At 39.2% G+C, this 22,528-nt stretch overlaps 1 protein-coding gene across 5 annotated transcripts in view; it reads right to left on the bottom strand.

Annotated features, from left to right (window-relative positions):
• Positions 1-22,528, bottom strand: part of PHF2 (PHD finger protein 2) — a 3,400,138-nt gene that overhangs the window by 894,866 nt on the left and 2,482,744 nt on the right. For all 5 annotated transcript variants that reach the window (XM_044078128.1, XM_044078127.1, XM_044078125.1 and 2 more), the window contains exon 17: positions 20,421-20,497. In XM_044078128.1, the coding sequence (XP_043934063.1) occupies positions 20,421-20,497 (77 nt within the window). The remainder of the gene's footprint in view (positions 1-20,420; positions 20,498-22,528) is intronic.

The following is a 22,528-nucleotide window of genomic DNA, read 5'->3' on the forward strand; positions in this document are numbered from 1 at the left end:
TATAGTTTAGTCATAGCATATAGTTCTCTTTTACATTTGTAAAAGAGCATGCCTCTTGAAAGTGCAACTGCCGTAAACAATACACACAGAGTGTGTGTGTATCACTGAGGGGCATCTTTTTTCTGCAATCCACAAATTTTTTAAAACCTAATGGCCTATTATCTTGTTTCTGTGACATATTGAGAAGAAAAACACAGAAAACAAAGAAATAGAAGTATAAACAAACAAAATGCCCTCTAACTTAAACAGATGTTAAGTAGCTATTAAAACAACACTGCACTTCAAAGAACAATAGCATTTTTTTATAATTAAGTGTCATCTGAGACAGCGGATACACTACAAAGGGTAAAAGACTGAGTTTTAACTTTAAAGGAAAGGGTGAACTTGTTAAGGGTTAATTAGAAGAGATTAATTAGGAAAGGTTGAGAAAAGGGTAGGAAAAGAAGCCCTCTAAATAAAACAGGCTTTAAACAGGAAGAGATTTTTAAGTATTAATAAAAGATATAAAGAATTGTTTTAACTAACCAATTACATTTGTAATGAATAAAGTACTTATCCCAGAGCTGTTGAAAAAGCTATGGTCTTCATGAGCGGCAAACGAGAAAGGATGTAATGTCAAGGTGCATTCTGGGATAAGGAGAGTGCCCACAAGCTTGTTGAAGGCTTTGAGCTTTGTTAAAGGCAGAGACAGATCCAAAGGATCAGATCCGACCCATCAGAGAGAATAAAGGCGAGACTGGACATCACATCAAATGTTTCTTTTCACTTTTAAATGTCAGATTTTTGTACTACATCTCTTTTTCCTCCTAAAGGTATGTTAACACCTAAGAGGAAATAATGCTATTGGAAATCCAAAATATTGTTTTGCACTCTGACAGGTTCAGTGGTTTTATAGTGAATGCAAAACCTTATACTGCTGCTGTGTTAGTAATGAAAAATGTAAATGTAACAGCCATGGTGAGTAAGTGATCAAGACCATTAATAGAGAATACAATTACTGTTATGGCCAAGATGGGACTGTAAGTATTAAACTGGATTTGTCTTCACTTTTTTGAGTACTAGTTTCTGAATCTGAGAAAAAGGAGGGAATTCATATATTAATGATTGGACCCACCTTAAAGGAAAGCGTGTTTCTTCAAGACTGTGATATGGGGACTAAGTGTTTTGCTTTTTGCCTTAACTGTTCTGATGTGTGGCAGCTCTGTTTCTAAAACGTATCACCTTCTGTATAATCTCTTGAAAGTATACACAGACCTAGCTTCAACACAGCAGTCAATAGCATCTTCCTGTTTACAGAATCCACTAACTGATTTTGTGAACTTTGAAATGGATTAATATTAGTATATGTATCATAAACATTAGAATTTATGAACAGGAAAGTATTAAAGTAATTTTCTTTACCAGCCTTAGCTCCAGCCAACTTACTCTGATTCTTGTGGGGGGAGAGAGAGAGAGAGATTCAGAGACAAAGAGAGAGGGAGAGCACACACACACACACACACACACACACACACACACACACACACACACACACACACACACTCAAGTCAGAGGTGAAAATCCAGAGATACGCTGTAAAATATATATTTTTTCTTTCAAATAGAATTTTACTGATTTTACAGTACATGAATATCACACATAACTGCAGTTTAACAATGAGCAATGATACAGAAGACAGCATACAGCCACTAACTAAATACAATATATACAATAGTGTGCTTAAAACTAATATGACGTCTAAGAGAAAACCTAGTGTAACATCTATATGCAAAGGATGATTACAATAACTTCACAGAATATATTGCCCTTGTTTATGATTTGTAAGGGGGGAAAAGATACGACATAAAGCTTATCTTGAGCCACCGCATTGCCAGGGTAGGGAAGAGTGGGGGGGAAGAAGTTTAGCACACCTATGGGAAAGGCTACATAGTAGCAATAGCTTACCTATGTTTATCTACACTTAATTGTCAGATAAGTGCTCAAACAAGGTATTCCAAAATGTCAGGTAGTAAATCCGCTTTCGAAAGTTTGTTATTAGAAGTTTTTGTGACATAATGTATTTAATAGCCAAACCTCTAAAACCTCTCCAGGACATCTTAGTGCGATCCAGACAATGTTTGACTATGTAGAATTTGACTAAAAGGCAAAGTGTAATTAAGGTATGCAATCCTAGTTTTGACATCTTAAGGTCAGTAACACGTAAAAGTGCCATCTCCCATGAGAGGGTTGATTTGTGGAATCCCATCTTATCAAGTCTCACTTTGAGGGAGCACCAGATACTGTGTGAGTATCCGCAAAACCATAATATATGTAGGATATCAGCCTGGGAGTAGGAGCAGCAGGGGCATGCAGTAAATACATTTGGGTTAAATTTATTTAGATGGACTGGAGTAAAGTATAAATTATTGGTAATCATAAATTGTGTATAGGTGAGCTTCCTAAAAGGGGAAAACATAAGCGTGGATTTAATAGCTGCTAGCTTTTGATCTATTAATATATCCGACCCTTGATGGTTCCAATAGTCCGCAAAGACTATTTTGTCCTGGAATTGAATTGTGCTAATAAATTTATAGCAGAGGGATAACATACTTTTCTTACTAGCAAGGGTTTGTAACAGGATGGCAATCTGATTAATGTCAAATTCACTAATGGTGTAACCTTGAAGTAAACATGCAGTGATTTCCCTTATTTGCCTTAGAATTATGATGTATTTCTTTGATAGGTTAAGGATAAACTTCTATGTTTATGAATATCCCATAGCGTATATTCTTTTATTAGAGGGTAGTCAGTCAGATTGACCATGTTACAGCTCAACTTGATATTAGAAGATATGCTGTAAAATCTTAAAGCCCATAAAATCTACTAGGGGTCATATATCTGGCTGCATAAAAACTATCTCATGTAATATTTCTATACTTTCACTGAGGGGCGAGAGTGCTGAAAAACAGGACAGTCTCTAAAAGGAACAGTACCAACTAAACCACCTGCCTTTATTATTTTTAGGTCACACAGATACAATTCAACTCATAATGGCCATATATTAACTGTTCAGAAGCTTCAGAGTTCAACTCATCTGCGGGTACATAATCATCTTTAACTATATGCCCCTCTAAACTTTCAAACTTAATGCCACCCTCCTGTGAATAATTTGCTGTAGTTAAAATTTGCTGTAGTTAAAATGGGGAAGCAGTACTTCCTAATAGAAGCTTTTGTATTAAAATTAGACATAAGGTCAGATTTCATTCCCAAACAGACCACAGAACACCCATAGCAGTCAGATTCACTGTGAGCCACTTTAATCTGTTTAGAAAGAGTCCTAGTATCTCATAAATGCTGTCTTGAGAAGATCCAATGTAGTTTAACTCAGACCAACACAAGAAAATCTGCCTCATTTACTAGGTTATGCTGACATCTTAAGTGTAGGCTGTAATGAAGTATGCCTAGAATCACTTTCCATCTCCGGATTTTTTTTTCACTTTTTTTTAAATTCTACCACAGTTAAATAGCCTTGAACACACTGAAAAGTAACAGGAATCAAATATTTGCACAGCAAGTGAGGTACTCCAAATTAAAAAGTCAGAAGTTATAAAGAAATTGACTGATTTTGTTAGGACAAACTGTATAAAGACACCCTGTTTTGTCCTTATCATACAGTCCTGTGGACACTAATAAGGTAAGGATAATAACCCCTTATTTCTTAACAGCACTCTAGAAACTGCTGACCTCAAATATTCGTCTACAACATCATAAGTATACTTTGCCCTAAGATCTTCAAGCCTGGCAGCCAAGAGGCGATGTCAGCAAAGACAAAAATAAGACTGTTTTACAGGACAGCAGCCCCAGTGGAGCGAAGGAAGCTCCTCCAATTACTTCAGGTGCAGCTGTTTTATCAGACGATGCTAGATGCAGAGATCACCACTATGAATCTGGATAGGAGTGCTTGCTGTAAAGAGTTTCCGGCTACTGTCCCTTTTTCTGTTCCAGCCTTTCCAGTACTATCGGTGTTGATGAGGCACTCCAGGATAACCAGAGACGGAACAATCGCAGAGTTGAGGATGGAAGAGACGGAAGGTCTCTGTGGATCAGGATCCCTAGTCAAGACAAATGCAGTTTGGAATCGGACCTAGAATCTCTTATTTTCAACCTATCTTCAATTTCTCTGACTGAACAGCAGATGTCCCTTCTTAATAAAGGTTTGTACATCATACCAGCGAAATATTCTGTATACAGTGATGTTGTTTTGAATCTCAGATTGGCTGCAAGGAACATTATGCTTAGATCTGTTTCCAGCCTCGAAAATTTCCAGTACTTTTGAGGAGACCTAGTATGCTTGTTCCTCCCCTCCACCTACTTCTTGAGGCTTTTTTAAAGGTATGTGAAGCGGATCTGTTTAAAATGCTTAATACTCCACATGCTTAAAAGTTTTTTTAATTTATCTCGAGAGGAATATGTAGTACTACTAGAGTTAAACATTAATCCAGATATTCAGATCCACCTGGAGGATAAAGGAGGGGGCGGTTGTTGTTACTGCATATCTTGAAAGTATGAATACATTGTTGCTTGACCCTGATACTTACTGCCAAATTTTGAGGGTTAATGTTAACAGGTTTATTCAGCAGGTGCATGGGGTTCTCTATGATCGCTTAATGGCTAGACTGTTAACCCAGGATTCATATAATGGGCACACTGACACCTGTCTTTATAGAAAAAGGTGTTGGAAAATCAGTCTGTTACATTGTACAAGTATGCACTCTACACATGTTTATAAGAAGGCACTCAAACGGCAATATATGAGAATGTTGAGGCTGCATACTAATGACATTGAATTTGTACAAGCCTCTGAGGGTCCTTGTAAAGATTTTGTCAATAGGGGCTATCACACCAGTGAGGTTTGTAGACCCCCTGCTGAGGCTCATGATTTAAGGAAAACAAAGGCAAAAATGTATTTCTCTGATAGAAGGGGAATAAGGGATGATCCGACTACACAGCTATTTCGTACCTCTGGTGATATAAGGATTTTGCTGACCTATTTGACTGATATAAAATTAGTGTGTGGTGCTATTAACAGGAATTGGCCAATTACTATGACTGATGACAACATAAGACAAAGAGTGGGCGATTAGCTAAGGTTTTGCTTTAAGAATGGCCTATCGCTGAAAAGACAGCTATGCTATTGCCCTAGTGTCAGAACTGCCTCAAGATCTGAGAGAATAGGCACCAACCCTTGTCGCTCGTGTAAAGCATGTTAAGAGGTATGCACCTAGGTTACATGCAGATTGTAGAAGTGTGAATTTGGGTGTATTTAGCAATCTGCAATGACTGTTTCCAATTCTATGTGGGTAAAACAAACTACTCCCTTAAGGACAGAATTCCTGAACATCCATGTGAAATATGGAACAGCAAGCTACTAAATGCTCTTGTTAAACATACTGCGTTGTATCCTACACGTCTTTCAATTTATGGTGCTACAGTTGATTATTAAAAAGAACATGGGGGGGGTGATATTACAAATGTAACCAAGTTAGCTGAAATTAATTGGATTATTGTATTACAGGCTGATAAGGGCTTTGGGCTTAATGGTGCTGTGCCATTAAAGCCAGCTCTGAAATCACAAACATTGCTTTATTGATTAATTAACTATGTTGCTTTGCTGGTTCATGTATTTTGTTATTTAAACAATTTGTGTTTTAGTCTGTTTTTATGATCTCAAGAAGTGCCTAGTGCGTGAAAGCACTTTAATAATAATAATAATAAAATTACATGGTTTTTAGCCTTGTTGGTAGGTTCCTTCTGTTTTCTGCAGCAATTTTATTGAGCCTGAACAGCTTGCCCTTGATATTTACTTCTAGAGCTTCATCATTTAACTTCTGCATTTGGCCCAAGGCAGTACTCTGGAAGGAAGAGATATAAGCCAAATAATTAAGATTGTTACAGGGTAGGAGCAACATAAACATTTTCCCAACCATCCAAAATCCTGGACTCAGACTTGCTAGATGAGTTAAGAAATACCAGTTTTGTGGGACATGACATTCATTCCTGCATGCAAAGGTCTACTTTTGCTGTTCTGCATTTCTTCAAGAGCCCTGTATAGCTAGTCTGTGTGTTGTAGCTAGGAATATGTCAAATTGGTGTACATAGTTTCACCATCTGTAAAATGTGCAAATGCTTTTCAGCAAGTCTAACCCCCCCCCCCCCCTTAACATAATTTTGCTTAGGCAATGCCCTAAAAGACCTGTGAATGGCTGCCAGGATATAGCCAGAGATTTACATTTTGTAGTCAAGGCTGCCCCCACTACCCATCTATCACTTTAAAAATGTACTCGACAGGAACAGGCATGTTATTATCATCTGTTACCATTTCTACCCATAAAAAGTCAGTTTTACAGGCGTATCCTTTTTTGCAAAAGAATTCTTTGTGTAACACTATACTGCAAATATTCATTTCACAGTTCTAAACATTCTGTGCTTTTTGAGTATTGACATTTCCAAGAGATGCTCAGAAAAATGTACTAATTTGAGTACACTGTGTATGCCTAGCTACACCCCTGACTGTGCAGGTAGAGGAGGTAGCGCCAAGGTGCTAAAAAGACAGTGTCTTGGACAGACTGCTGAAGGGGTCATGGGGGAACGGTTTCATTTTGCTGTTTTTGCATGCATGGACAGACTGCTGAAGGGATCTTTCGGGAGAAATTATTTATTTTGGTGTCTCTGCATACATGGACAAACTACTGAAGGGGTCAATGGGGAAACTGTTTAATTCTGACATCATCTGAGTTCTTGTGCATACTTGGACAAAATGCTGAAGGGGTCACTGGGGAAAAATGTATATTACTAGTCTCTTCTTGGTCAAGGAAAAAAGTAACACGTTTCTTTCATGAAAGCAGTTTCAGGGGGACATACTTCTCAACCTCATACCTCAAGAAATCTGGACAAAACATAAAATAATGGGGTCAAAGGTCCAAAATAGGTTTTAAATATTCCTCTTCTAAACTTTAAACTTAGAAAGTTCCTAGAATAGCAAGCTTTGTATTGTGTATTTTCTTAAGGAAAAGAAGTCTAAAACACATAACTGTATGTCATTATTTAATGAATTCAGTCCGTGATTCACGACAAAACCACAATTTTACGAGGTGAAAATTTGGACATTCTGCAAAAATCTGGACAGTTGAGAGGAATGGTCAGAGGCCAGGACTAATCATCCAGCACGTTGCTTAATACTCTAAAAGTCCATTTGTTACCTAGGTGAACTAAGGAGAAAAATCAATCAAAAATGTCTCTGTCCAATAAAAAAATGGGGCCTCACTGTATCCAGTATTCTTAACAGACTTCTTGAGATATCCATTAGAATACCTTGAAATAAGAACGATTACTGCAAATTTGCAGAATAACAAACTGTGCTTCCCTAACTATATGTCTGCGCTAGACTGGTGTAGGGCTTTGGAAATCTTACTTCTTCCTTTGGTTTTTAAGCAGCTGAAGAGAATCATAAAATAGGAAAGGTATATGTAATGCAGTATACAAACAGTTATTTGATTTGATATTTAGGATTATTACTGCATTTTTATAAAATGTGTGTTATAATTAAAATTAAGCTAATATTAGCTTAGACACTTCCTTTATTGCTGACAGGCATGCAAATTGGTTACACACCTGTCATGCTTTGCTCTGTGCAGTAACAGAAGAGTTGTGCGTGTGTGTGAGTTCATAAGTAATAGTAGGCTATCTGCCCTTGTGGGCTTGTGAGCCATTTTAAGCCTAAGCAAATTTCCCACCTCAAAGGCAAGAATCAAACCCTGTATCTTGTGTGTATGAGATAAACCCAGTATGACTCTTAAACCAAGGAACTATTTCTTTTTTCCAATAATTTTTCATTTCTTCTGTTGCTTACATGTTAACACTTTGCATTTATCTTTATTTATTATGTTTGGGTGGTCATTATATCACTGACATAAGGCACTCAGAGGTACAGCCTATGTTGTCTAGCAGAGCACACCCCCTGTTGCTAATCAGTAAACACTCTCAGCCTAACTGTCTGGTACCTTATGCCATGGGGCATGATATTAGCAAACAATAAACCACACACTGTTTAATTTTTCAAAGTCTTTTGGGTTTCTAATACTGTGACAAGAATGGACCCCATTCCTAAGTCAAAGTATGATTGAAGTTCATGAAATTAGTATTGTTTCAATCTTTGAAGTTAGCCAGAAGTGTTCTTCACAGCAGCCACAATGTGCCTAGTAATGCCGCCTCCTGCGATTTGCATGGAGTTACATGTATCGGTAACATATCTGAGTATGACTGCAATTTATTTTATAAGGCCCGTTGCTCCTACTACTATTAGAACTGTCTGGGTATCCCTCGACATTGCCCTCATTACAGCCTGCAAATCATAGTATTTTATGACTTTATGTCTCTGTACGTAAGACACTGTAGTTACTGGGTGTAGCAATGTCAATGATCAATGCTACTTTGGTCTTTTCATCGGCTACTATATCTGGTTTTCTTGCATCTATTTTTTAAACTGTTGATAATGGTGATAATGGATGATCCCATGTGATATAAACTTCATCATTTTCTATAATGCTTTGGGGCTCATGTTTACAGTGTTTTTCAGCTACTTCAATACTGTAATGTTTGCACAATCCCCAATGCAGCAGTCTAGCCACATTATTATGCCATTCAGTAGACAGTCCTCCTGCCATTTGTATATTACGACCAGCAACAAGATGTGTGACTGCTTCCAATTCTGTTTTATAAAACCTCTGTTTGCTTGTTTCTCCCACATGTTCAATGAACTTTTTAAACCAATGTGTATGCAGTCCACTTATCTTGGGCAGCAAATTTTAACCTTTTGCCATTTGGTTTAAATTTACCTCTCCTTAACCATTCCTGCATTCAATCCTGATCAACATGAGGCTGTTCCAAGAGTTTTCTATATCTGCAAAGTACAGTTGTGTACACTTATTTACCATAAATGTAGATGTTCAAGTGTATTCACTGTTGCAGTCCTCACATTTGGGTTATCCCTGACAGGGTAGCACTCGGCCGGCCCAAATACCAGAGGCTTAGTATTTCTGCGTCGATTACTGTCGCTTCAGGACTGACGTCAGGTCGTCAGCAGTATAAAGTAAGGCAGCCAACACCATTACATCAGTTTTTCTTGCCTTAACCTGTCAGGAACCCCCAAGTGGGAGCCAGATTCTGGTGGAAGAACCCCACTACTAGAAAGTAAATACCAAAATGTCCCTTGTAAGGAAAGAGAAGAAAGAAAAGGGGGATGGAGGGAGGGAAACTAGGACTGCAACAGTGAATACATTTAAACATCTACATTTATGGTAAGTGTACACAAGTGTACTATGTTTTTCGTGTTTCACTGTTGCAGTCATCACATTTGGGTTGCTTCCCAAAGCTGAGGAAAAGGGTGGAGGCAGTCAAGCAGACTAAGGGTTGGCTAGGATGCCCTGCAAGACTGTAGAGGCAAACCTTGCCCTGGATTTGGAGAAGATAGGCAGGTGGTAATGTTTGGTAAAAGTGTTAACAGATGCCCAGGTGGCAGCCTCCAGGATGTCCCTGGTGGGGACTCCTCTGAGGAAAGCTGCAGAGGTGGAGGCTGCTCTGATGGAGTGAGTCCTGACCCCCCTGGGAGAAGGCGTTCTGTGTTGCTTATAGCAGAAATGGATGCAGTGTGCTATCCATTTGGAAATGTCTTTTTTTGGAGATGGCTTTGCCCTCTGCCCAACCAGCAATTGATCAGACTTTCTGAAGGATTTAGTCCTGTCTAGATAGAATCTGAGCTGTCTGTGCACATTTAGAGAGTGCAGGATCCTTTCCCCCTTGTTCTGTGGGTTAGGGAAAAAGGTGGGAAAATGAATGGATTGGTTGAGAGCCACACTGGACACCACTTTGGGCATGAAGGATGGTTTAGTCCTGAGGGACACCCTGTCAGCATGGAAGATGATGAAGGGCTCAACAGCCATGAGTGCTTGCAGCTCGGAGACCCTTCTGGCTGAAGTGATAGCCAGAAGGAAAGCTGTCTTACAGGAGAGAAATTTTAGCTCTGCTGAAGATGCTGGTTCGAAGGGGGGCAGGGTGAGCTTTTCCAACACAAAGTTAAGGTCCCAAACTGGGGTTGGTGCTCTTCTGGTTGGCCTCAAGTTACTAGCCCCTCTTAAGAATTGTTTGATCAGAGGGTGTAAGAAAAGGGGCTGCTCAGTGGGGAAATGAGCAGAGATAGCAGAGGCATGAATTTTAACAGAGGAAAAAGAGATACCACTGTGTAGCAGGTCAGCTAAGTAAACCAGGATGAGAGGAAGAGAGGGCTGTGCTGTATCGGCTCCCTTAGCCTGAATCCAGGTGCAGAAACATTTCCATTTGTCAGCATACGACCTTCTAGTGCTAGGGTGTCTGGCCTCACGTATAACATCTAAAACCTGCTTACTGAGGTTGGCAGATTGATCAGGGATTAGGGAATAAGCCAAGCTGTCAAATTGAGGGTCTGCAATTGGGGATGCATGATTTCTCCTTCCCTCTGGGCCAGGAGGGTTGGAATCTGAGTGAGTGGGGACAGGCTGCGCAGTAGTGGGTACCAGTGCTGGTGAGGCCAGTCTGGAGCAATAAGAATTGTCCTTGTTTTGTCCTCCTTTACTTTGAGCTGAATGCTGGGGATGAGAGGTAGTGGAGGAAAGGCACAGACCGATAGACTGACCCAGGGGAAGGACAGGGCATCCACTTTCCAAGTCATGCAGTGATGCTCCCTGGTGCAGAACTTGCTGAGCTGATGGTTGGTGTGAGAGACAAAGAAGTCGAGCTAGTTACTTGACTTGCAGAATGCATTAACTCTTGTAACTCTAGATTCTGGACAAGCAGGAAAGAAAGACATTTTTTGTTTGAGGAATTCCAGGGTATGTTGCTGAAATTTTAGCATATGGAACTGGCAATTTAGTGCTCTGATAGCAGGAGTAGCAGACGTGTATACATTTTTACTCCATCTATCTAGTGCTCGGGAATCCCTGTCTGAGGGGTGGGATTCTTAGCAGAGGTTGCTTTAATTCCTTTAGGCCCTCGAGAAATTACCTCAGGGTCAACAGTAGGATTTTTAATAAGAAATTTGTGTGAGTCAGGGACTCTGTAATACCTGTCTGGTTTTCTAAGTGCAGGAGGGGAGGGTGTCAGGAGTCAAACTGGATTCCAGGAAAACATCCTCCACAACATCCAGGACTGGGGGAATGGCCAGGGGTCTGTGCTGTGGAAGATCTAAGAATTCCCTGAGTCTCTTTTTAGACTGAGGATGGTCCTGACATTTCCACTGGAAATGTTCCATTAAGGTATGAAGGGTTTACCCAAAGGAAAAGTCCTCTGGGTGAGAGGCTGAAGGAATGGAATCCTCTGCATCAAAATCCTCATAAGCAGAGAGGGGTTGCATGTCTTCATATTCAGATGCATCAGAGTCATCACACCCTTCTTCAGACAAAACTACAGGGGACAGATCTCTTTTTCTTTTGGAAGGGGTAGCTTGGCTTCCCCGTTATGTTCAGGCTGATGAGCTTGTCTATAATACCAGAATGGGGAATGGTGTTGAAGGCCTTTGCGAGGTCTAGGTAGGCTGTGTGTACCACCTTTCCCTCGTCTATAGCCTTGGTAACTGTCTCAAAGAAGTCCACCAGGTTTAGGAGGCATGATCTGCCCTTAACAAAGCCGAATTGGGTAAGGTCCAGTGTTTGGAGGTTCCCAATGTCTCTGTTAATGAGTTCCATGATGATGCGCTCCACAGCCTTGCAGACCAAGCTAGTCAGGCTTATAGGGCGATAGTTCCCGGGGTCTGTTGTGGCTCCACCTTTGTGGAGTAGAATAACAATTGCTGTGTGCCACTCTATGGGTATGTAGCCTGTGGAGAGGCTGAGTCTGAACAGTGTGTTTAGGAGAGGGGTTAGTTCATCTTTGAGCTCATGTAGGATGAATCCTGGGACACCGTCCGGTCCCACTGATGCTGTGTTTTTGGCTATGGAGAGGGCTGTTTTAACCTGAGTGTCTGTGATTTCAGGGGTTCTACATTCTTCTGGTATGGTTATGGGCCCTTTTGGGGGTGAGAGGGGGTTGAAGTCTGTACTGAACCTGTCTGCCAGGATGTTGGCAATATTGGTCGGTTCAGTGTATTTTGTGTCATTCTGCACTAACTCGAGCAGAACTAAGCATTGCCACTTAGATTCTTGACATAGCTAAAGAATGCATTGTGGTTATCTTTGGAGTCCTTGGCAATTTTTCTTTCGAAGCTCGCCTTGGATGATTTTATGGGTGATCGTAGTTTCTTGCTGATACTGACCAGAGATGTCTTCCCTTCTTGGGATTTTACTCTTTTCTGTACTAGTTTCCTCCTTCTATTGTATAGCTTGTTTATGGCAGAAGTCTACCAGACTGGTTTCCTTTTCTAGGAGGAGTGAGTCTTGGTTTTGCTTGGGATAGCATGATCCATGCATTCTTGTAGCTGCCCGTAGAAAGCATTAGTAAAGGATTTTGCAGCTTGGACAGCGTTACCCTTTAGCATGGGGGCTTTGAAACTTTCCACCTCAGTCTTAAGTAACGTGAAGTTTGCTTTTGAAAAGCTTTTCACGGTGGTTTCCTTGTCTGGGGGTGGGGGCAGAATGTGGATATCCAAAGTGATTTGTTTATGGTCAGATCTAACCAGCGAGGGGTTGACCTGGAACACTGGTTGCCCATGTTGGTGATGACCAGGTCCAATATGTTGTCACCTCTGGTGGGAGTGCTGACCAGTTGATCCAGGGCATTTGAGTTTATAAATTCTAGGAAATGTTAGGCAAGGGAGTTAGTACTTGAGTAGTTCTCTCAGTTAATGTTTTGGTAAATGAAATCACCCAATATTTGGTTATTTGGTAGGACCTTTATGTTTCCCAGTGTTTCCAGAAACACGGAATGGGGGTCCTGGGACATGGTGGGTGATCTGTAGCAAGCTACAATTTGAATTGCAGTTTTGCCCGTTGTTAGTTGCACGTGGATGATCTCTGAAGCATCGTGCTGTGCCTCTAACCTGGAGGTGTGGGTATCCTTGATGAATATGGATATGCCCCTGCCTTTTGTATTTCGGTCCGTGTTCTGTGGCCGAAATGTATGGTATGAGTTGTAGCCTGGTAGTGCTGGGGTGCTCTATGGAGCCTTAAACCAGGTTTCTGTTACTGCACATATATCGATTTTCTCCATACTGAGGAGTGCCTCGAGTGCGTGCATTTTGAGGTTTAGACTTCTGGCATCGAGTAGCATTACCCTCAGTTTTTTGTTACTTGTGCTATTTATGGCAGTGTGTTTGTCTTTTGAGCCTTGCCTAAAAAAAGCACTATGGGGGTGGCAAGAGCCTTGGCCAGTATTCGAAAGCCTAAGGGTGACAGGTGCAAGCGTGGCTTGTCGAGCATGTCATCCCAGGTGGATAGACACTGGATCCCCTTTGAATGACACCCGAAACTTAGCCAATTGTTGGAATTGATAATTTTTTTTCTTTATATCGTGGTATAATTCTTGGTGAGGGCAGGATGCTACTCAGGGGAGGAGTCATATCAGCTTGGGCTACGTGATCAGAGAGCTCTTCCATGTCTCTTTTCATGTAGTCCAGGGAGGTACGGCTCAGGTCTTTCACACCAACATGGACAATGACAGAGTCGTATCTGTACTTGTTCTGGAGTGACCTGAGTGCGTGGGTTATGTGGCGGATCCTGGCACCTGACAGGCAGCTAACAGTATCCTTCCCCTTATTCAGCCTAGTGAGTGGGATGTCAGTGTGCCTGACTATAGAGTCACCTATTACTAGCATGTTGGGTATGATATTTTGCCTTAAGGGCTGTGATTGCATGGCACACTGGTTTTGTGAAGTATGTGTTCCACGGTTTGTGCTGGGGGGTGGAGGTTGCTTGGATGTCTGCTTTGGAGGTCTCTGTTGCTTTTGCAAATTTTTATTTACAGCCTCTGAGTATGTTTTCATGTATTTATGTGTGTTTTTTGCTGGTGCTGGTTTAATGGGTCTATGTGAGACTGGTGGTGTGATGCAAGTATTTCCCTTCTCCTCTTGACTGTCTGATCCAGTCTTGGGTTGAGAAAGCTTGGCTTCCAGTTTGGCTGTATAATTGCATCTCTCGCATGTATTAGTGTTTGGTGGTAGGAGGAGAGGGTTGGCTGTGTACATGAGGCAGTTGGAACATTGCCTCAAAATGCCCAGATTCACCAGTTGGACTGGAGAGTACACCTGAAACTGCCCTTTGGACATGCCTGGATAGGTACAGTGAACTGTTTTACTGAATGGCTGGTAAGGTCGAATAGAGAGCCTTGTCCTTCTGTACAGAATAGGGGGGTCTAGTGCTAGGATTTATAAGTGCTTCCTATGAGTTTTGAGCAGGTGCCGAGCTGAGAAATTAATGGCTTGAGTGCTTAAGTTGAAAGTTTGTCTAGTTCCAAGGGAAAAATTGAAGAGGAGACTTTGTGGAGTCGCTAGCTAACCGGCGCTGCCCAGCACGCAAACCCGGGCAAATGCGGTTTTTATAGCAGGGAAATGAAAGAGATAGAAATTAGCCCAAAATGGCCAATAAACTACTAATTTCTGGGCTGAAACCATTCCTCCAGGGACAGATAGGCTGCTCAAAGCTCCCCTCTCTCACAGGTGAACAGAGAAACTTCCTTCTATCCAAGTAAGGTATGGGCAAACACAGAGATTTGTAACACAGCCCTGAATTCAGCACTAACCTGAAAACTGGACTATACTAGCTTAGAAAGGCGGGAAACAAGTATATATTTTTGATTTTTTGTTTTTTTTTTTCAGAAAATAAAGCAGATACAATCAAAAAACACTTTAAATGCACAGAAAAGGATACTTATTGTTATATATCTCAGATCAGAGTTGTAGTCAATGCCCCTAGTAATAAAGTAGGAAGAAACACAAATACAGTAAAAGCAGATGAATGAAGTGCAATATATATATATATATATATATATATATATATATATATATATAAAAAAAACAATAGAAAAAGAACAAACTGATTTAAACAAATTATCCAATTAACCAGAAAAAAACTCAAAACTGAGCCCTGTTCCTGCAGTCTTCAATCAGACAAGTTCTAACTGCACACTTCTGCTACTACGGTGCAAGGGAACCTTCTCCAAAAAAAGATGGCCTGGATCAGTGCTCAAGTTATACAAACAAAGCTAGATTCAGGCAGGCCTGAATCTGGTCTATGCTACAGCAACAAGGTGCACCAATTTCAGAAAGAAACAGTTCAAATAAGCAGGCACAATAAGCCTGTGACCAGAAATTCCCAGCTCAGAAGGGCAGAATCCAGCCACTCCTCCCACAAGAATGCAGACCACAAACCTTAATGTAGAATAACTGGCCTGAAGCCCAAGTACTTAAACCAGAACTAATACACTTTTAGAATTGCAGACACTGAGCCTTCAATCAGCAATTCCCAGCTTAGAGGGATGTAAGCTACCTGTCCTGCCACAGCAGTGCAGACCACAAACCTTCTTAATGTAAAACAACCGGTATGAAGCCCAAGTGCTTAAACCAAAAGACTTAGAATAACAGTTACAATTTAATCAGGCTACTACCAAGCAGTAATAAATGCAGCAGAATAAATAAAATTGAGTACTTTTAAGAAGAGGCAAAAGCAGAATAAAGTAGGAGGAACCGCTTTGCGGTTTTCTGGGAGCCATATTGCAGCTATGACCTAATCTGTTAAGTACTGTTAATGGGTTAAGAGCAAGACAAACGAGCAGCGATGACAAAGAGTCACTCTGGAATATCCCCCTTTGAATTTTTATCCCTGGAATAATAATTTGTCCCTTATCATGGCGTAACTGCAAAGTGGTTTGCCACTGTTTCATGGTCGCTGTAATGTAATAGATCAGTGTAAGGTGTTATCTTATACATTTTTAAGCATTCTTTTATCCATTAATGTGGGATACTATCAAATGCTTTTTTGTAGTGTATCCATGCCATACTTAGTCCCCTTTTTACAATTCTCCATTATGACTTTATTTAACCACAAATGATCCTTTGTTCCACATGACTTTATTATTCTTTTGTTCTACTGCCATGACTGAGTTTTCCTCTAAATGACTATAAACTCTGTCAGCATCAGTTCCTGTGTGTAGGGTATATATAATCGGGAAGGCAAGTTATTGATCTACTTGCAGGATGTAAATAGTTCTTACTCATGGCTAAATATTTATGTAAAGATGTTAATACTTTTAGCCAGAAGTTAGGTATTGCATCTGAGCCTGAGGTTTTCCAATTAGGAGCTTTTCTTAATTTTGTTTCAATCTCTCTGGCCATTACTTCATCCCATTTCATATCCTGTATACTTAAACTTCTTACTTCTTTCTTTTAATTCTTCTATCCATTTAGGATCTTTATGTTCCACAGGATATTCATAGATATTTCTCCAAAATATATATATATTTATTCTTGCTTCTTGTGTAGATGATCCAGTGTTCACTGAACTAGCAGTAACCATTAAAACAATGTGTTACAAGGAGCTGTCAATATGATGTAAACTTCAGGTACAAATGGTGTGCCAATTCACACTAAACATTTTTGTGCAGTATACACACACATATCTATACATATATCATATTAAATGGTCAGAATGATTATTTTAGCTATTTCTCAATTGGGTCATGATTTTTTTTGTCTGTGCCACAGTCACAATTATTTGCCAAGCTTGTATAACTTGTTACGCTGCTGTTGGCATTTGACTGTACCTGCAAAGAGATGTGGATTGTGCTGATTTCTGCTTTATTTTTAATACCTGTATGGTTTCTTTGAATTGACTAAAATAAGATGGCCCAAACTTCACCAAACCAGTAAAAAAATGTAGAAATTAACCGGACTTCAACATGAATAAAATACTATTATTTTTATTAGTTAAAACATATCACATAAGCGCTTTCATTCCTCATGGAGACTTCTTCAGATAAAATACACTCACATTCATCATCTTATTTATAAACTAGCTGAAGTTCATCAACCAATCATGAAATGCTATTAATTAAAAAATCCCCTGTGTTAAAGGTGTACAAAGCACCTATTGCAATCACAAGTACTTGCAAAAACATTTTTCAAAATAGAATAAACTATGAAACATAAATAAAAATACATAAAAATCATGCTGAATTCCTTTAAAATTTAATCTTTTTCACTCAGTATGGGTTTGAGAGATACTTGGTCATTCAGACCTGGGGGTGGGGGGTGGGGGGTGCATTTAGTTGCAACTACCAGACAAGTTCTCTTTTTTAACAAATGTCTTTGCCAATCACTACCCCTGGAATGAATCTGTACTTTTTCCAGTATACCAAAGCTAACCTTAACAAAATTACTACACACAATAGAGTGCCTGTACAATGCATAACTTCCTTTTTCTTCCTTATCTCATAAAGGTGCTCATAAATTCTTGATTTCAAAGCTCTCTCTGTCTTTCCAACATAGTATCCTGAACAGCTGTCACATTTAGCTAGGTACACTAGTTTGCTGGTATTACAATTCTTTTTCACAAAGGAAGCCTTGGTATGCAAAACATTGTCCAAAAACATTGTTTTCTCTTTTATAATGTACATACAGTATGTACAACTACCACAAGATGTGGTACCAGTACCAACATTTTTGTCTGTTTAACATTTTCTAAGATATATTTAATGTTCCTACCAGCTTTTCTTACAAAAATGGGTTCAGGTCCAACCAAGTGGGAAACTTCATTATTAACCTTAAAAATACTCCAGTTCTTCTTTATAACTTCCCTAATCTCTTGGGAATAAACATTGTGTTCCAATACTAGGGCTTTTTTATATTTGTTGTCTCCCTTATTCCTATTTCGATTAGTAAAATCCATCCCTAACTAGGGTGGATACTTGGTACCCCAACCTTTCCTTACTTCTTCAAAAATACTATCCACCATCTTCTGGGGATATTTCCTTTCTATAAACATTTTCTTCAGTATGCCAAACTCTTGGTTCAGTTCTTTAATATCAGAAGTCATTCTTGCCACCCGTATGGCCTGACCCTTTACCAGTTCTTTCTTCTGATGGTACGGATGATTGCTACTGTAGAGAAGGTATGCATTACAAAAAGTTTCTTTCCTATAAAGTTTGGAAATTAATTTGTTGTGCCATTGGGAAATCTTAACATCCAAGTAACTAATACTCAGAAAGTACCAAGAATGTGTAAACCTAAAGTAGCCACTGCTACCATTCAAATGTTTCATAAACTCACTAATTTGGTCTACTGTACCATCCCACAGAATAAAAATATCATCCAAAAGCCTCACATAAAGATGTAGGTGCTTGGCAAAGGAACTCTTCAGAATAAATTCATCCTCCCATCCCAGCATGACAATATTGGCATAGGTGGGGGCACAGGCTGCCCCCATCGCAACTCCTGTGCCCCCACCGTACTATCAAAAGGTTTCTTTCCTATAAAGGTTGGAAATTAATTTGTTGTGCCGTTGGGAAATCTTAACATCCAAGTAACTAATACTCAGAAAGTCCCAAGAATGTGTAAACCTAAGCCCCCTTAATACAGAAGAGGTAATAAGAGGTCTGGGGACCCAGGTAGATAGTAATCTCTCCTTTGACAATCATATTGCCAAAGTAGTTAGGAAATCCTTCTATGTAGTCCATCTAATTACTAAAGGGTTCGCATCTAGAAATAAAGAGGTTATAGTGCCCCTCTACTCATCACTCATCAGACCTACCATAGAGTACAATGCCCCATTTGGGATGTACCTCACAAGACACTTCCAACAGCTGGAAAGGCCACTAAAGTACCTCACGAAGAGGATTATTGGCCTCAAACATATGTCCTATGCACCCTGACTGGAAAAACTCCGGTTGTACTCAGTGACATATCGCTTACTCAGAGGTGATCTCTGCCAGACTTACGAAGCCATGTCCAACTCAGAATTGATGGACATGCTCCACCTAAAGAAATCCAAGTCACTGCAAGCCACTCGCTCTAGTGAGCTAAACCTCACCACAACAATAAATAGAACATGCTGGAGGGACAGATTCCTGTCACAGAGACTCCCCATGCTTTGGAACAAAATTCCTAACTACATTAGGCAGAGTCCCTTGGATGGGTAACAGAAAATACACCCCTGAGATCACTTCATTGGCTCTTCTTGACAGAGGCTCAGTTAATTAATCAATGGGGCGGCGAAAGCTGACACACTCTGGCTAGGCTTATAAATGCCCTCAGGCAGATAGCTTAGTACCTACCTATGAACCTATAAATAAGATGATGAATGTGAGTGTATTTTATCTGAAGAAGTCTCCAAGAGAGATGAAAGCGCTTATGTGATGTGTTTTAACTAATAAAAATAATAGTATTTTATTCACGTTGAAGTCCAGCTGATTTCATTTTTTACTGATTTCTTTAAATTGCTAAAGCTGTGTTGTGTTATGTTTGGTTATATATCACATGGCAGTTAAATGATTAACTCTGAAAATGCATTACACTTTCAATAAAATTTCCTGTTTGGATATGCTTTTGAGTCTCTTAGCCTCTTATTTTTATTTACTTATTTTGGTGAAAAGTTGTTGACAAAGTATTTTTCCCTCCCTTGTTCAAAATAAGTTATTTTTTTGCTCCTTTGAGGGAGGTGTCAAATGAGGTTCTTACCCTGGGCTACTTATGGCCTAGCTATTGCTCTGATGTGAAGAAATTTAAGATTTACACAGGATGGGGATGATCTGTCCTAGTGTATTCAAAACAATTATTTTGGAAAATGGCATGCTCTTATCTCCCGTAATAAATGCACTACCTTCTACAGGTAGCTCTGCTGACAACAAAGTATTTTCATCCTCTTTGAAATAAATTCTGGGAGACTGCAAAACTGCTTTACAATTACATCCCTTCTTCCTCTTTTACTTCTGTTGGATGATTGCCAGGCATAATTTCATTTTTTTATGAAGTAAACAAACCTCTGTGGTTTTAAGCATCCTGGTTCTGATAAAAGTCTTGGATGCTTTACCAAAATCACAATCTACCTGTCAGTCAACCACTCCAACGTAAAGAGTGTGGAAGTCTTTCAGTGACAACCACCTTCAGGCACACTTATTCAAGTACTTTTGTGGGAAAAAGGCAAGATCTCACTGAATCCACTGTAGTGAAGGTTCCTTGGAATATTATAAACACTTTATAATGTTAAATGCAGGAGACCAGATTCCATCAATTGAATCCAAACAGTAACACAAGTATACGTATAAAGATGGCAAATACATTATACCAGCCTGGACACTTATTATGGGAACAGGTGTATTGGTAAGTTGGCAAGCTAGAAGGGCATTAATGCCCACGCTTAAAACATTTGTATGTATGTATATATGTACCACAACAACTGTTAAATATCAGTACACAAACTTTACCATACCTTAGTGTCTAACGGCTGCATCTTTGGTCTCTTTGTTGGTGACTGTTCTGTTATTTCCAATTTGATGTCATTCAAAACTAAGAGGAAGCAAAATAGAAATAGTTATTTTGCCACTAATTTTACCCACTGTTGCAATAATATTTCATTATATCACATCATTTGTTATACTGCAATTCAATTTGTCTGCAGCAATAAACAGAAATTAACACCCAGTGATTATGAGAAACTCATTAAATAGACTCCACTAAGTAAAAGAAAAAAAGGAAATTTAAGGCTTAAGAAATATCAAACGTGACAAAACAGAGGTGGTTGTGCAGGGTACATGTTAAAACAGTGGATCGTAAAAGTGACTGACCTATAGTTTAAAATATGTACATCTAGCCAGTAGATGGCTCTTAAAACAGAACATTTATAAGCGGCTCCCTCTCTGGTAAACAGCAGGAAAGTAGTACTATACACAATTATAAAAACAGTTTCATTACTACATTTACTGTGGATAGTTACCATATATATGAAGTGTTATGCAAAAAACTGGAGCATTGTTTTCACTGAAACTGAATTCATTGAGAAATTGGGTGTTAAAACCAGTCATGGTATTAAAAAAAGGAAATATCATAAAAAAAAAATTTTAGAAAAAAAGACATGTTGAGGGAACCAGTGGTATAGTTGGCACCAGGAAATATATAGTTGGCACCAGGAAATGCGGCCATTGTTCCGTCATCAAATGTCGGTTTACTTGCAACACTGTTGGTATAGTATATTTAGCTCAGTGCAACTCCTGTACAGCGTTTTATGTAGGTAAAAGCAAGAAACATTGTAAAAGAAGGATGTATGAGCATATTTTAGACATAAGAAATCAAAAAAGCACAAATGCTTTATATAGACATGTTGAACAACATACACAACACACTTTTAATTTTATGATTTTAGAACACATTAAAATGAATGGACAAGGGTGGTTGATAGAAGAAATTTTGGAAAGGTTTAAAATGGCAGATGACTTTAATTGCTTACAACCACCCAGGTTTGAATGATTTTTATTCAATTAGTTCTCTTTTGAAATTGAAGTTTTATGGTATGTAATGGGTTAATGTATAAAGTCGGTTCAGCCAAATGTATTGGTGGAATTGTAACATGTGAGTTTATAACATGTGATTTTACACAAGGGGTATAAATGGGTGTGTTTTTAATTTTAAAATGGTTCTGATGAAGTTCTTATGAATGAAAGCACTTAACCATTAAAGAATTCTCTGTTTTGGAAGTGGTAAGTTGTTTTGTTTTTGGTTCTAAGTTTATCATACTGGTGGAGTTTATGATGATCATTTCAGTCTAAACCACAACAGCCCCACAAAAACACAGAGTGTACCTTCCACTGAAAAAGAAAAAATAAAAATAAGCCAAACAATTGTTTTTGTGGACAGGACAAGCCCCTATACACCGCTCCTTGCAATCCTATACCGCAAAACTGTCAGGAAAAGGAGAAACTTCCTTAACCTCATTATCTGCCAATCTAAGACAGTGAACTTGTATTCACTTGCAACCAAACTCACATGCAAACAAATAAAATCAATAAAATCTCAATAAAATTTCAATAAAATCTCTCTTGACCCACCCCCATACACATACATGCATGCACACACACACTCTGATCTCTCTATATTACCACACAGAACTTCCATTCCAGCTAGCTGACACTCAAACACACACTTTCCACTAACTACCTCTCACTCAGACACGCACAAATTTTAATCCAGCTCTGACACCTTCTTAGCTTAAACAATTAGTAAAAGACAAGAAGGTAGCAAACCCAGTAGGTATTCCAGAAATAAAATAAACCAGGTTCCCCAAGGGACCAGAACTCGTATCCACAAAGCGTTTATTATTTTACAGTTTAAAAACAAACTGCTGTTGTAAAAAAATTAAAAAGGTTTAGCACTTTCATCTTTCAAGTGAATGACATCATCAGGACCATTGCATTTAGAGCAGCTAGGCTTTTACATCAAAAACCACACCCTTAACTTGAAAACAAATTATGAAGCCAAGTCCTGCACTTAACTGAAAACAAATTATGAAGCCAAGTCCTACACTTAAAGCTACATATACTCAGC

This window comes from Protopterus annectens, chromosome 7.part0 (genome assembly GCF_019279795.1).
Source record: "Protopterus annectens isolate FY-2018-M chromosome 7.part0, PAN1.0, whole genome shotgun sequence".
Taxonomy (NCBI): domain Eukaryota; kingdom Metazoa; phylum Chordata; order Ceratodontiformes; family Protopteridae; genus Protopterus; species Protopterus annectens.